This window comes from Bos mutus, chromosome 10 (assembly GCF_027580195.1).
Source record: "Bos mutus isolate GX-2022 chromosome 10, NWIPB_WYAK_1.1, whole genome shotgun sequence".
NCBI lineage: Eukaryota > Metazoa > Chordata > Mammalia > Artiodactyla > Bovidae > Bos > Bos mutus.
In genome coordinates, this window is record NC_091626.1 from 69,911,425 (window position 1) to 69,926,810 (window position 15,386).

Genomic DNA, 15,386 nt, shown 5'->3' on the forward strand with positions numbered 1-15,386 from the left:
GAAATATTTTTCTTGGGAAATATTTTATATCAGGTTTACCTTTTGGCATCAGATTAAAATACATAATTTTCCTATGATTGCACTTACTACTTCGCTTGGTCATTGGAAACAGAGGGACATAGTGTCTGTATTGTATATCTCCATGCTGTTGAGGCAGGAGACAGGTTTATCAATATAATTCAGTAAAACTATTTTAAATTTGTTTCTGCCCTGATGTGTCCTCCAGTTTACCCCCAAAAGAATAGGCATGCTATTTCTTCTGTAATTTGTGTATTTTTGCGTGTAGATTCTAAAGATGTATATTGGGGCAAAAATTCCAGATTTTTTCACTTGGATTAGAGCAAAGATACCTGTGTAGTTTCGAATGGACCTGTGTCTTGGAATTTTGCAGGTATTTTGAAGCTGTACAGCTGAGCTCTCAGCAGCGCATACATGTTGATCTTTTCGACTTGGAGAGTGGAGAGTATCTTTGCCCTCTATGCAAGTCTCTGTGCAATACTGTGATCCCCATTATTCCTTTGCAACATCAAAAGATAAGCAGGTATATTTAAATTAATGTTTTGGTTAATTTTCTTTTAAGTTGTCGTTAATGTTTTTCATTGTGACTGTTTTGATTAGATTATGAGTTTTTCTTTCTTTTTTCTTTTAAATTAAAGTAACATACTAATCAATTTTATTACTTGGATTCAACTTTAAAAATATGATAAAAGCCCTAATTTTTTATTTCTAAAAGAACTGGAATGTTTATTTACTTGTGTACATGTTTTGCATCTTTCTTCTAATAACCATAAAAGCAATAGCACTTTGCTGTCTATCTTAGCGCTCACAGAAGGAAAAAAGTTGCAAAGAATATCTATTCCTTTCTTAGAGTACTTTGCCAGCATTAGAGTTGCTATTTGGAGTTTGGTTACTCTTCAGATCTTTGTATTATTATTTTTATTCTATTTTCTAAAGACCCAAATGCTGTAGTTGTAGAGATATGGACAAAATGTTAACTATAAATGTAAATGAAAACAATATGTTCATCTATGAATAGTTTTTTGGTATTCAGAATAAGTTTTTAAACTTTTATATTCTGACCATCTGTGAATGGAATTTAACAGCAAATAACTATTAGTTTTTTATGACAGCTAGAACATTTAATTGTTTATTTCAATATTCTCACGATTCTACGTGATGATAACAGTACTATTAATATTTATTATTGTTGCTATTAGTTTTTTTTTAACTCAATGAATTTGTAGTAGTGACAGATATTAGTTTTTCTCAAGAAAATTATTTTATTGATAAAACACTTAACGTGAAAGGAGTTAAAGGTGGTAGGCTTGGCAGTTAGGGCCAGTAAGTAGTTCAGTTCAGTTCAGTTCAGTCAGTTCAGTCGCTCAGTCATGTCCGACTCTTTGCGATCCCATGAATCGCAGCACGCCAGACCTCCCTGTCCATCACCAACTCCAAGAGTTCACTCAGACTCACGTCCATCAAGTCAGTAATGCCATCCAGCCATCTCATCCTCTGCCGTCCCCTTCTCCTCCTGCCCCCAATCCCTCCCAGCATCAGAGTCTTTTCCCATGAGTCAACTCTTTGCATGAGGTGGCCAAAGTACTGGAGTTTCAGCTTTAGCATCATTCCTTCCAAAGAAATCCCAGGGCTGATCTCCTTCAGAATGGACTGGTTGGATCTCCTTGCAGTCCAAGGGACTTTCAAGAGTCTTCTCCAACACCACAGTTCAAAAGCATCAATTCTTCGGTACTCAGCTTTTTTCATAGTCCAACTCTCACATCCATACATAACCACTGGAAAAACCATAGCCTTGACTAGATGGACCTTTGTTGGCAAAGTAATGTCTCTGCTTTTCAATATGCTATCTAGGTTGGTCATAACTTTTCTTCCAAGGAGTAAGCGCCTTTTAATTGCTTGGCTGTAATCACCATCTGCAGTGATTTTGGAGCCCCCAAAAATAGTCTGACACTGTTTCCACTGTTTCCTCATCTATTTCCCATGAAGTGATGGGACTGGATGCCATGATCTTCGTTTTCTGAATGTTGAGCTTTAAGCCAACTTTTTCACTCTCCTCTTTCACCTTCATCAAGAGGCTTTTTAGTTCCTCTCCACTTTCTGCCATAATGGTGGTGTCATCTGCATATCTGAGGTTACTGATATTTCTCCCGGCAATCTTGATTCCAGCTTGTGCTTCTTCCAGCCCAGCGTTTCTCATGATGTACTCTGCATAGAAGTTAAGTAAGCAGGGTGACAATATACAGCCTTGACAGTAGTTGCTCTGTCTCTACTATTCCATGTCTTTGGAAAACATAATTTTGAATTGTCTTCTACTTAGTATACTAGGACATAGAATGTCATCTTTTATGAAGAAGGTGTCATCAGAAAGATTTATCTTTTATTTGTTGACTACCATGTTGTAAGCATTCTATGCTATATGTTTTTTTTTATTCTTAATATAGTCTAATGAAGTAGGTACTATTATTCCCATTTAAAGATGAGGAATTGGAGACTGTGAGTGGTTTTCACTTGTCCCAAGACAGACCAAGGATTTGAACCTAGACCTGACTCTAAAGCCTCACCTAACTATACACAGGTTGGCTAGTGGTAAAGAACTCACCTGTCAATGCAGGAGACCTGGGTCTGATCCCTAGGTCTGATCCCTGGGTCCGATCCCTGGGTCAGAAAGATCTCCTGGAGAAGGAAATGGCAACCCACTCCAGTATTCTTGTGTGGGAAGTCCCATGAACAAAGAAGTCTGGTGGGCTACAATCCATGGGGTCACAAAGAGTTGGACATGACTTAGTGACTAAACAGCAGCAATAACCGCAACCATAAACAAAAATAAATCATAATAAAATAAAGGAACAACTTCTTGTTACTCTCTGCAAGCCTATTTTACACAGTGGTTTCCCAAGAATTATTAACATGTAAATTATTCTCTAAAGAATATTCAGCACTTTCTTTCCTTGATATCTTTAAGAATAGGATGTCTCAGGGCTGCTGCTGCTAAGTCGCTTCAGTCGTGCCCGACTCTGTGCGACCCCATAGATGGCAGCCCACCAGGCTCCCCCATCCCTGGGATTCTCCAGGCAAGAACACTGGAGTGGGCAGTCCTTTCTAACAATTTTAATCTGTAGTAACAGTTTTGTTACTTAGGATCTGAAAAATATAATTATACGTAACATTTTTATTAGGCATTTGAACTTACCTGTATAGTAGGAATATATTTGCCTCTTTTGTTAGAAAGTCATTGTGATTATAACCTGAATCCCATGGACAGAGGAGCCTGGCAGGCTATAGTCCATGGGATCGCAAGAGTCGGACATGACTTAGCAACTAAACCACCACCAAGATACTAAAGTTAAGGGCATATAAAAACTTTATCAAAGCTAATAATAAGCTAGCATTTTTAAAGAAAATTGATTATAATAAATCAGAGTATACTTTCATTTCTGAAAACTGAAAAAATTCTTAGGTCAAATTTGTACCCAGAGATAAGAATTTTGGCACAGTTCATTGTATATTTTAACTTCACTTAAAACTATCCTTTAAGTAAACAAATTTCTCCTTTTTCTTCTTTTTAATAACACCGTTTCTGGTCTGCCTTTGTTGTTAGTTTGGATCAAGCTCCTGTGCAATGGAATTTGTATTACAGAGAAGAGAAACCAACGATAAACATATAAATATGGAGTATTGAGTACTGAGAAATAGTGTGAAAGACTAAATTAGAATCATAAAGAGCCAGAGGACAGACCAGTGCATGAGGTTCTTTATAGACCAAGTCAGCAGGGAGCTCCTCTCTGAGATAGTAACATTTGTTCTATGTCACCAGTTCTATTCTCTGAGAGAGACACCAGTTCTGTTCTCTGAAAGAAGAGAATTCTAAGCACAGGCAACACTGAGAGCAAAGACCCTGAAGTAGGAACATATCAGCATGATGGAGACATAGCAAGAAGGCAGCAAGTTCAAGGCACAGTAAGAAGGCAGTATGCTTGGGATGGAGCAAGCAAGGAACCAGATCCTAAAAGGTCTTATGAGCCAAGATTGGAAATTAGAACTGTGTTTTATGTGTTTTATGTGGAAAACCATTGGAATGTTTTGGATAGGGAAGTGATATGATATGATTTACATTTTTAAAATCTTCCTGGCTGTTGTTTGATGAATACATAGATAATAAAGAAACACCATCGTGGAAGCAGGAAGAACAGTCTACTGAAGCAGTCCAGGTGAGGAATAACGTAACTTGAATTAGGGTAATCATGAAGGAGATAGAAAGAAGTGACCAATTTGGGATATATTTAGCAAGTAAAACCTAAGACTAGCTGATAGATTAGAATGTGGGGTTTGAGGGACTCATATATATCAGTGATGACACCTAGTTTTTGACTTGAGCAGCTAAAAGGGTGATTTCACTTACTGACATTTATCTGTTGCTTCCAGGAAATGGGAGTGAGGGTGTTATCTTATTCTTTGTACTTTAAAATTTCTCCTCCCTCCCAAAACTGCATTTTTAGACATGTGTGTTTCTATGACCTAGGAAGCTAATCTGGAGGAGTTTGACTTTTTCATACAATTATTTATCCACAGAAAGACCCTACAAATTGAGCTTTTCAGTTTGACCTGTGCCAATGGCTTTAATAACTTTCAAATATCAATTTTCAGCGAGAATACAGAACCTCTTGCTCAACTTTTGACCCTGGAACGATGGATACAGACTGTTCTGGCCAGAATAACAGGTTATAATATGAAACATGCTAAAGGTTTGCTTAAAATTATTTTATATTTAGCTGCGTGAGATTTAAGTGTCAGAATCTTTATTTTTTAAAGTACTTTTTGCTCTAAAATATGGTTTGCAAATACAGATTCATTAAATATTAGAAAATAGAGATTTCCTTAGGCCAAGGGGAGGAAGTACAAATCTGAGGAATGTTTAGTATAAGCAGTGAGTTTCCTGGGGGTTTTTGTCCCTTTTTTATTCCCCAGTTTTGACCCCAGCATAGCCTGAGACACAGAACTATGCGGTGGACATGAACAGTAAAAAACCCAGAAGAGATGCCATCTTTCTAGCCAGAGAACTTGAGAAAAAGCTCCTCAGAAGCTGGAGAGTGTAAAGGGAATTCCTGTTGCACGTGTTTTTGTTTTGTTTTTTTCTGTTTTGGCTCTTTCCCAAGGCCATCTCCAGTCATGGAACTGCACTGCCGTGGTGGCCACATAGACATCTAAATTCCCAAGAGAAAATCAGTCTTACTGGCCAAAAGAACTGGGAGAAATGGGACCACTGTGTTCCAAAAACTGCAGGGTGAATCCTCTTTTCTTTTTTTAATTCCCAGTTAGGTGTTTTTGTTTTGTTTTATTTTTTATTTTATTTATTTTTTTATTTTAATTTATTTTTTTGGTCATACTACTAAGCATGTGGGATCCTAGTTTCTTGACCAGAGATCAAACCTGTGCCCCCTGCATTGGAAGTGTGGAGTCTTAGCCATTTCTTTCCCTCACAGCTTCATCCCAAGATTAACTCCAGTCATGTGAATCTGCATGACAGCACAGGGGACTATAAAGCTGAAAGAAATTGATCATTTTGACTAGAGGAAAGGGGAAACAAGGGCCCCTTGCAGCTAGAGAGAATAGGGGTAAATCCCAGAGAGGAGAGTGCTATGAAAAGGAATCTCCTACTTTTGAGACCAACATAGGTCCAGAGCTCACCTCCAGCCTACACAGGTGCATAACAGGCCCAAAGAAGGGTAAAAACAGCTTTGAGACTGAAACTACATTAAACCACCACTCAAGTCCCAGTCTAAGTTCTGAGTAGTACATGTACTAGCAGACTCAAACAGTTTAACAAAGGCTCTGAAAACTAACATTGGAACCACTCACAGAGTGAAACAAAACTTATGGAACCTAATTGGGTTGGTTGCCTACTAGAACAACAACAAAAAAGGTAGATTTTTCCAGAGAATGTTAATGCAGGCCTTTTTTTTAATGGATATTCAAAATATCCAAGACCCTGATGCTGGGAAAGATTGAAGGCAGAAGAAGAAGAGGACAGCAGAGGATGAGATGGTTGGATGGCATCACCAACTTGATGGACATGAGTTTGAGCAGGCTCCTGGTGCTGGTGATGGACAGGGAAGCCTGGCATGCTACATTCCGTGGGGTCGCAAAGAGTTGGACATGACTGAGTTACTGAAATGAACTGAACTGAATCCAAAATTACACAAGGTACAGAGAACCAGGAGGATCTGACCAACTCTCAAGGAAGAAACAATCAATCAAGTTCCAATCCTGAGATGTTTAAATGTTGAACTTTTCAGACAAAAAGTTTAAAGCAGGTTTGTAATCATGAAACATGAATTAAAGATGAAGACTCATGGAAGTGAATGGAAAGACAGAAGTTCTCAGCAGAGGGGAAAATATATATATGTAGAAAAAGGACCAAATGGAGATAACAGAATTGAAAGAATACTATATGAAAAAAAAAATTTAACTGAATGCGCTCAGTAGTAGAATGGAGATGGTGAGATAAGAGTCAGTGAATTTGAAATTAGATAAGGGAAATTATGCAATGAAGAATTGACAGCAAAGTGATGGAGAAAAACATATAGCCTTAGGGACATATGGACTCTTCTTTTGTTCCCTTTAACCCAACGTTTTGTGTCATTGAAGTCCTGAAAAGAAAAATGATGGTACTGAAAAAATATTTGAAGAAATTATAACTGGAAACTTTACAAATTGGTAGAAAGACTTAGATTTATAAATTTAAGCTCAGTGAACCTCCAAAAGATAAAAGCATACCTAGATAAGTCATACCCAAACTTCTGGAAACCAAAGATGAAGAATCTCAAGAACCACCGGAAGAAAACTAACTCATTGCACTTATGGGAATGACAGTCTTAATTTTGATGAGGTTTAGTATTCACCCAAGGTCTTAGTAATAGTCACTAGCAGAGCTAGGATTCAGACCCAGGCAGCTTGGCTCCAGATCCTGTGCTCTTATTCACTAAAGTACTATGCATTCACTAATTTCTAAATAGAAATATAGAGGGACAGTTACTGATGTGGAAGATATATATGATCTATTAATGAGAAATCAAGATATACAACGGTGCTAGAGTTATTATCCTTTTAAGAAAAAAAAATCTACATGTGTAACATTTATATGGAGAATAGAAAAATATCACCCTCATGCTATCTGATTATCTGGGTGGAAATATTTTGAATGGTTATTTATTGCTTATTAGCATTATCCAAATTTTCTAAAGTGATTGTATGTAATTTACAAAAGCTTTAAAAAGTATGTGTCACACTGAACTCCCATGATTGTTTTTTTCTTTTTCCTTTTAATTTGTAAGGAGAAAACCCAACAATTCCAGTCCTGTTTGATCAAGGAATGGGTGATTCTACTCTTGAGTTCCATTCTATTCTGAGTTATGGAGTTCAGTCTTCGTAAGTATCTAAACAAGAGAAGTTTGTAAATGGTTGTGAAAATAAGAGTGAAGAACAATTCTTCCTTCCTTCCTTCTTGCTTTATTTGTGAAAGTGTTTTGTTTATCCCATTTTTATCTTGTTGCCATCTCCCTAGAGTTTTATTTGTACTGATATTAAGTGATTTGAGATAGAATAATATGTATTTAATATGCGTTAAGACAAACCATGCCTATAATTATTTTTAACCAACAAAAATGCTATTTTTATATATTTCCACCTATAGGAAGAGCAGAATTTAAGAGACTTAAGTTAAAGTCACATCTGACTTGCTCTGTGACTTATGAAAAGTTTCAGGTCACTCCACCCCCACTGCAATTCATATTCTCGTTTGTAAGATTGAGACAGTGGTCTCCTAATTTACCTCATACAGTTATTGAAAAGATATTTATGTGAAGATGCTTTGAAAAATATAATGTATCCAAATCAGATACTATTATTTAATGAATAATATGAGGTTCATTTTTCTAGTTGTGATCCTTGTTTACATTGTATATCCCGTCACTAATGAAAACACTTGTTACAAAGCAAAAGAGACACTGATGTATAGATCAGTCTTATGGACTCTGTGGGAGAGGGAGAGGGTGGGGAGATTTGGGAGAATAGCAATGAAACGTGTATAATATCAAGTATGAAACGAGTCGCCAGTCCAGGTACGATACACGATACTGGATGCTTGGGGCTGGTGCACTGGGATGACCCAGAGGGAGGGTATGGGGAGGGAGGAGGGAGGAGGGTTCAGGATGGGGAACACAGGTATACCTGTGGCGGATTCATTTCGATATTTGGCAAAACTAATACAATATTGTAAAGTTTAAAAATAAAATCAAAAAAAAACACAAAGAAGTTCATGAAACCAGGAATTATCATTGCTAGTACATGGATTATTATATATACACACAGACACATATACACCCCTATCAGCACAAAAGTACTTCTTGGTCCCTTTTCATATACTGAAATATATATCAGATATGTTTCCTCTGATTTTTAATCCTGTCTCTAACCTGTTCTTAATTTGGACCTCGACCCTTTCTGCTGTGATCATTTACTGCATCTTTTACAAGAAATTATCTGGGTCATTACCATTTTGTCAGATACATTTTTCTACCCATAGGAGTTACAGTTCTGCTTTCACCATTTTTTTCTTAATGAATAAACCTTCAAAAGAAGTTAAATTCTTGCTTCAGTACCTAAGTGGACTTCTCAGTAGGTAGCCCCTTTTAATAAATCCTTATTTAAATTTTTATTGTTTTATTTTTAGGTTAAATTATTCTAATAGCATCAAGGAAATGGTCCTTCTCTTTGCCACAACAATTTATAGAATTGGATTGAAAGTGCCTCCTGATGAAACGGATCCTCGAATCCCCATGATGACCTGGAGCACATGTGCTTTTACTATCCAGGCAATTGGTAAAGCCTATAAGAAAACTGGTTTGGAGCTTTTATAGAAACAGAATTAACATTGACTGATCAAAAATTATTCCTTTTTTCCCACCCTAATGGCCTGGAATACTTTGACTTAAGGACTCTTGGTATATCGGTAGATTAGGTGGCATGATGCCATTTAGTTTGAGGATATTTTGTTTTGAACTCTTTTAACTACAAAAATGGGCATACATAACAGAAAACTAAATATACTTGAAATGAACAGCATGAAGCAAGCTGTATTTAAAAGGTGGCAATATAACAATGAAAGATATGAGAAAAAGCAAAGGAAGGAGAATCAACCCAGAAATATCCAGTAATTTTTATTTCTTTTACACTTTGAGAGAAAAAAGAAAAGTAAACCAAACCATCTAAAAAATTACCAGGAGAGAGAAAGGAAGACTGAGGTGGTCAGGAGAAAGAGATTAACAGCAAGAAACCTTCCAAATCTGAAGGGAAGCCTACTGTTAGATTCTCTGCCATGGTGAAAGCTTCTTAGAGAAAAGTGTATCAAATCAACATGTTATACACCTTGCATTTACATGGTCTTATCTCTCATTAAATCTAGGGGAAATGAAGCAGTGAAGAATCACTCAGATTTTTAAAATAATATATTTGCTTATGATAGTCACAAGATAAGAGTACTACATGAAAGTTTTATAAAATGACACTATCTCATGATTTGAATTAAGTAGCACAAAGCTACTTCTTTCACAGACCCTTTCTGCATGCCAGCATTAGTCTCTGTGAACAGATTTTAGGAGTCATTTCCAAACCTGTCAGACTTCAATTGTGGGTAAAAAAATAAATACACAAGTTTATATTTACTGTCATTAAATAAAAGGAGAAAAGGGGAAAATGAGGTTTAAACAGAATCTGAACAATTTGATATGAAATGTTAAGCATTCTTTTGGAGTCATGATCTATTAAATACCTGCAGATTGCCAGTAAAGGTACCTTTACACTTGACTATTTGGGGAACACAAGCATTAGGAATTGGAGATTTTTATTTAGGTATTGAACATTTTCAGAAGTGACAGTTTTGTCATAGAATGGATGAGAAGTTCATTGGAGAATAGGATTGATTTTTCGTATGTGTTTCTGTAACATAGTCATTGGAAATTATTTGATTAATAGAGTGTTACATTGTTTTCACTACAGGGCTTTTTCCATCCAGTGGATATAAGGCTGTGCTTTATTCCTAGCACATAAACAGCTAACTTATCTCACTCCCCATGGGTGTGGAGAGACATATGCAGGATGTGTTGGCATAGTTATGAAAAACAGTTGAGGAATCAAAACAGAGGGTCTTTTATTGCTGTCCATTCAAAAATGGAAAAGGAAAATAGGAAATAAGCCACCCAGCTTCATAGATGTGTTTGCTGCCAAAGATCAGTGAAAATAAGTGATTAAGTAATAAATACCCTAGCCAACAAGGCAGAATATATTTCTGAGCTCATGGGTTTTTTTGTATTTTCAAAAAATACGTTGTTCACCTTGTTCTATCCTATAAACCTAATTCTTTTTTAATAGTACTTAACAATAAAGCTATTTACATGTGTTTTATGTATTTTTTTAACAAAATAGGTTGCAACTATATTTTTAAAATTAGTGTTGTTTTTTTTATAGAGAACGACAAATACTGTATGTTTTCATTCATATGTGCTATCTAAAATATGAAACAAATGAACCAATATAGTGAAACAGACTCACAAAGGACAAACTAGTGGTTACCAGAGGGGAGAGTGGTAGGGTAGGAGCAAAATAGGTGAAGGAGATGAAGAGGTAAAGACTACTAGATGTAACATTATTATAAGGAAATAATATAATACTTACAAGGAAGTATATTTAAAGTTCAAGGAAGTAATATAAAGCACAGGAATATAGTCAGTATTTTATAATAACTTTGTATGGAGTATAATCTGTAAAAGCATCCAATTACTATAAACCTGAAACTAATATAATATTGTAAGTCAACTATACTTCAATTAAAATTGTTTTTTCTTTTTGCATAGAAGAGATGTTAAAAGGAGGATAAATGAAGCAGAATGCTTTGTTTTTCCCAAGTGTTCTTTATAGATTGCTCCAGGGGCTTTATTATTTATAAAAACAATTTGTCCATGGTCTACATTGCCTCTGTAGTGTCCTCTCACTCAAAAATGTGGAAATCTTGGCATAGACTTAAACATGAAATTTTGAAGGGGAAAAGTGCAAAGCACTTTTCTATTTGGTCAAAAATAGAATTAAAGAACATCTGATAGATAGAAACCAAGTATACAATTGTAGCAGTATTCAAAATTTATTGCTTTTCTTTTTTTTGCTCTTTGAGAAAACCTGTTGGGAGATGAAGGAAAACCTTTGTTTGGAGCACTTCAAAATAGACAGGTATGTATACACATGGTGTATTTTTTTAGGGAGTCCTCAGTACATTTACCATTTAAAAAAATCTTTATTCACTTCTTTTTCTGTAAAAGCAGAATTCTGTTTTGGTTTTTTTAAAGCTACTTCAAACTCATAGGAGATGGAAAGGCCAACATTATACACTTTGGAGAGTTTATTCAATCTTGGTGGTTAAATGTAATTTGCAGAAACATTTCTGGTGATACTTGGTTACTTTTTATCCCCCTCTCCATTTATTTCCAGATCAGAACCCTAATGTCTCCTATATTTTCCTTCTCACTAATTTTGCATCTTCATGTAACATTAAGTATTAATGCTGGCTTAACTCCAGATAAATCTTCATACTGAACTCCAGAATAAAACTAAGCCATAACTCCTTCATGGGCAGATTCTGATTCTATGTAACTGTACTCCTGCCTCAGGCCTAAGCCTTATAACGTTGGGGACCCTGCAAACAGTACTTAAGAAGTATGCTCAATATATGCACCCAACACGGGAGCACCACAGTACGTAAGACAAATGCTAACAAGTATGAAAGGAGAAATTAACAATAACACAATAATAGTGGGAGACTTTAATACCCCACTTACACCTATGGATAGATCAACTAAACAGAAAATTAACAAGGAAACACAAACTTTAAATGATACAATAGACCAGTTAGACCTAATTGATATCTATAGGTCATTTCATCCCAAAACAATGAATTTCACCTTTTTCTCAAGCGCACATGGAACCTTCTCCAGGATAGATCACATCCTGGGCCATAAAGCTAGCCTTGGTAAATTCAAAAAGTAGAAATCATTCCAAGCATTTTTTCTGACCACAATGCAGTAAGATTAGATCTCAATTACAGGAAAAACTATTAAAAATTCCAACATATGGAGGCTGAACAACACACTGCTGAATAACCAACAAATCACAGAAGAAATCAAAAAAAAGAAATCAAAATTTGCATAGAAATGAATGAAAATGAAAACACAACCACCCAAAACCTGTGGGACACGGTAAAAGCAGTCCTAAGGGGAAAGTTCATAGCAATACAGGCACACCTCAAGAAACAAGAAAAAAGTCAAATAAATAACCTAACTCTACACCTAAAGCAACTAGAAAAGGAAGAAATGAAGAACCCCAGGGTTAGTAGAAGGAAAGAAATCTTAAAAATTAGAGCAGAAATAAATGCAAAAGAAACAAAAAGAGACCATAGCAAAAATCAACAAAACCAAAAGCTGGTTCTTTGAAAGGATAAATAAAATTGACAAACCATTAGCCAGACTCATCAAGAAACAAAGGGAGAAAATCAAATCAACAAAATTAGAAACGAAAATGGAGAGATCACAACAGACAACACAGAAATACAAAGGATCATAAGAGACTACTATCAACAATTATATGCCAATAAAATGGACAACGTGGAAGAAATGGACAAATTCTTAGAAAAGTACAACTTTCCAAAACTGGACCAGGAAGAAATAGAAAATCTTAACAGACCCATCACAAGCATGGAAATTGAAACTGTAATCAAAAATCTTCCAGCAAACAAAAGCCCGGTCCAGACGGTTTCACAGCTGAATTCTACCAAAAATTTAGAGAAGAGCTAACACCTATCCTGCTCAAACTCTTCCAGAAAATTGCAGAGGAAGGTAAACTTCCAAACTCATTCTATGAGGCCACCATCACCCTAATACCAAAACCTGACAAAGATCCCACAAAAAGAAAACTACAGGCCAATATCACTGATGAACATAGATGCAAAAATCCTTAACAAAATTCTAGCAATCAGAATCCAACAACACATTAAAAGATCATACACCATGATCAAGTGGGCTTTATCCCAGGGATGCAAGGATTCTTCAATATCCGCAAATCAATCAATGTAATACACCACATTAACAAATTGAAAAATAAAACCATATGATTATCTCAATAGATGCAGAGAAAGCCTTTGACAAAATTCAACATCCATTTATGATAAAAACTCTCCAGAAAGCAGGAATAGAAGGAACATACCTCAACATAGTAAAAGCTATATATGACAAACCCACTGCAAACATTATCCTCAATGGTGAAAATTGAAAGCATTTCCTCTAAAGTCAGGAACAAGACAAGGGTGCCCACTTTCACCATTACTATTCAACATAGTTTTGGAAGTTTTGGCCACAGCAATCAGAGCAGAAAAAAGAAATAAAAGGAATCCAAATTGAAAAAGAAGAAGTAAAACTCTCACTATTTGCAGATGACATGATCCTCTACATAGAAAACCCTAAAGAGTCCACTAGAAAATTACTAGAAATAATCAATGACTACAGTAAAGTTGCAGGATATAAAATCAACACACAGAAATCCCTTGCATTCCTATACACTAGTAATGAGAAAACAGAAAGAGAAATTAAGGAAACAATTCCATTCACCATTGCAACAGAAAGAATAAAATACTTAGGAATATATCTACCTAAAGAAACTAAAGACCTATATATAGAAAACTATAAAACACTGGTGAAAGAAATCAAAGAGGACACTAATAGATGGAGAAATATACCATGTTCATGGATTGGAAGAATCAATATAGTGAAAATGAGTATACTACCCAAAGCAATTTATAGATTCAATGCAATCCCTATCAAGCTACCAACAGTATTCTTCACAGAGCTAGAACAAATAATTTCACAATTTGTATGGAAATACAAAAAAACCTCGAATAGCCAAAGCGATCTTGAGAAAGAAGAATGGAACTGGAGGAATCAACCTACCTGACTTCAGGCTCTACTACAAAGCCACAGTTATCAAGACAGTATGGTACTGGCACAAAGACAGAAATATTGATCAATGGAATAAAATAGAAAGCCCAGAGATAAATCCCACGTACATATGGACACCTTATCTTTGACAAAGGAGGCAAGAATATACAATGGATTAAAGACAATCTCTTTAACAAGTGGTGCTGGGAAATCTGGTCAACCACTTGTAAAAAGAATGAAACTGGACCACTTTCTAACACCATACACAAAAATAAACTCAAAATGGATTAAAGATCTCAACGTAAGACCAGAAACTATATAACTCCTAGAGGAGAACATAGGCAAAACACTCTCTGACATACATCACAGCAGGATCCTCTATGACCCACCTCCCAGAATATTGAAATAAAAGCAAAAAATAAACAAATGGGACCTAATTAACCTTAAAAGCTTCTGCACATCAAAGGAAACTATTAGCAAGGTGAAAAGACAGCCTTCAGAATGGGAGAAAAATAATAGCAAATGAAGCAACCGACAAACAACTAATCTCAAAAATATACAAGCAACTCCTACAGCTCAACCCCAGAAAAATAAACGACCCAATCAAAAAATGGGCCAAAGAACTAAATAGACATTTCTCCAAAGAAGACATACAGATGGCTAACAAACACATGAAAAGATGCTCAACATCACTCATTATCAGAGAAATGCAAATCAAAACCACTATGAGGTACCATTTCACACCAGTCAGAATGGCTGCGATCCAAAAGTCTACAAATAATAAATGCTGGAGAGGGTGTGGAAAAGGGAACCCTCTTACACTGTTGGTGGGAATGCAAACTAGTACAGCCACTATGGAGAACAGTGTGGAGATTCCTTAAAAAACTGGAAATAGAACTGCCTTATGATCCAGCAACCCCACTGCTGGGCATACACACTGAGGAAACCAGAAGGGAAAGAGACACGTGTACCCCAATGTTCATCGCAGCACTGTTTATAATAGCCAAGACATGGAAGCAACCTAGATGTCCATCAGCAGATGAATGGATAAGAAAGCTGTGGTACATATACACAATGGAGTATTACTCAGCCATTAAAAAGAATACATTTGAATCAGTTCTAATGAGGTGGATGAAACTGGAGCCTATTATACAGAGTGAAGTAAGCCAGAAGGAAAAACATAAATACAGTATTCTAACGCATATATATGGAATTTAGAAAGATGGTAACAATGTATCTGAGACAGCAAAAGAACAGTCTTATGGACTCTGTGGGAGAGGGAGAGAGTGGGAAGATTTGGGAGAATGGCAATGAAACATGTAAAATATCATCTTTTGA

General features: G+C 35.9%; 1 protein-coding gene across 1 annotated transcript in view; it reads left to right on the plus strand.

Moving 5' to 3' along the window:
- Positions 1–15,386, plus strand: part of UBR1 (ubiquitin protein ligase E3 component n-recognin 1) — a 156,273-nt gene that overhangs the window by 92,457 nt on the left and 48,430 nt on the right. Inside the window, exons 32-36 of the mRNA XM_070378127.1 lie at positions 392–541; positions 4,663–4,760; positions 7,350–7,443; positions 8,747–8,895; positions 11,240–11,295. Of these exons, the coding sequence (XP_070234228.1) occupies positions 392–541; positions 4,663–4,760; positions 7,350–7,443; positions 8,747–8,895; positions 11,240–11,295 (547 nt within the window). The remainder of the gene's footprint in view (positions 1–391; positions 542–4,662; positions 4,761–7,349; positions 7,444–8,746; positions 8,896–11,239; positions 11,296–15,386) is intronic.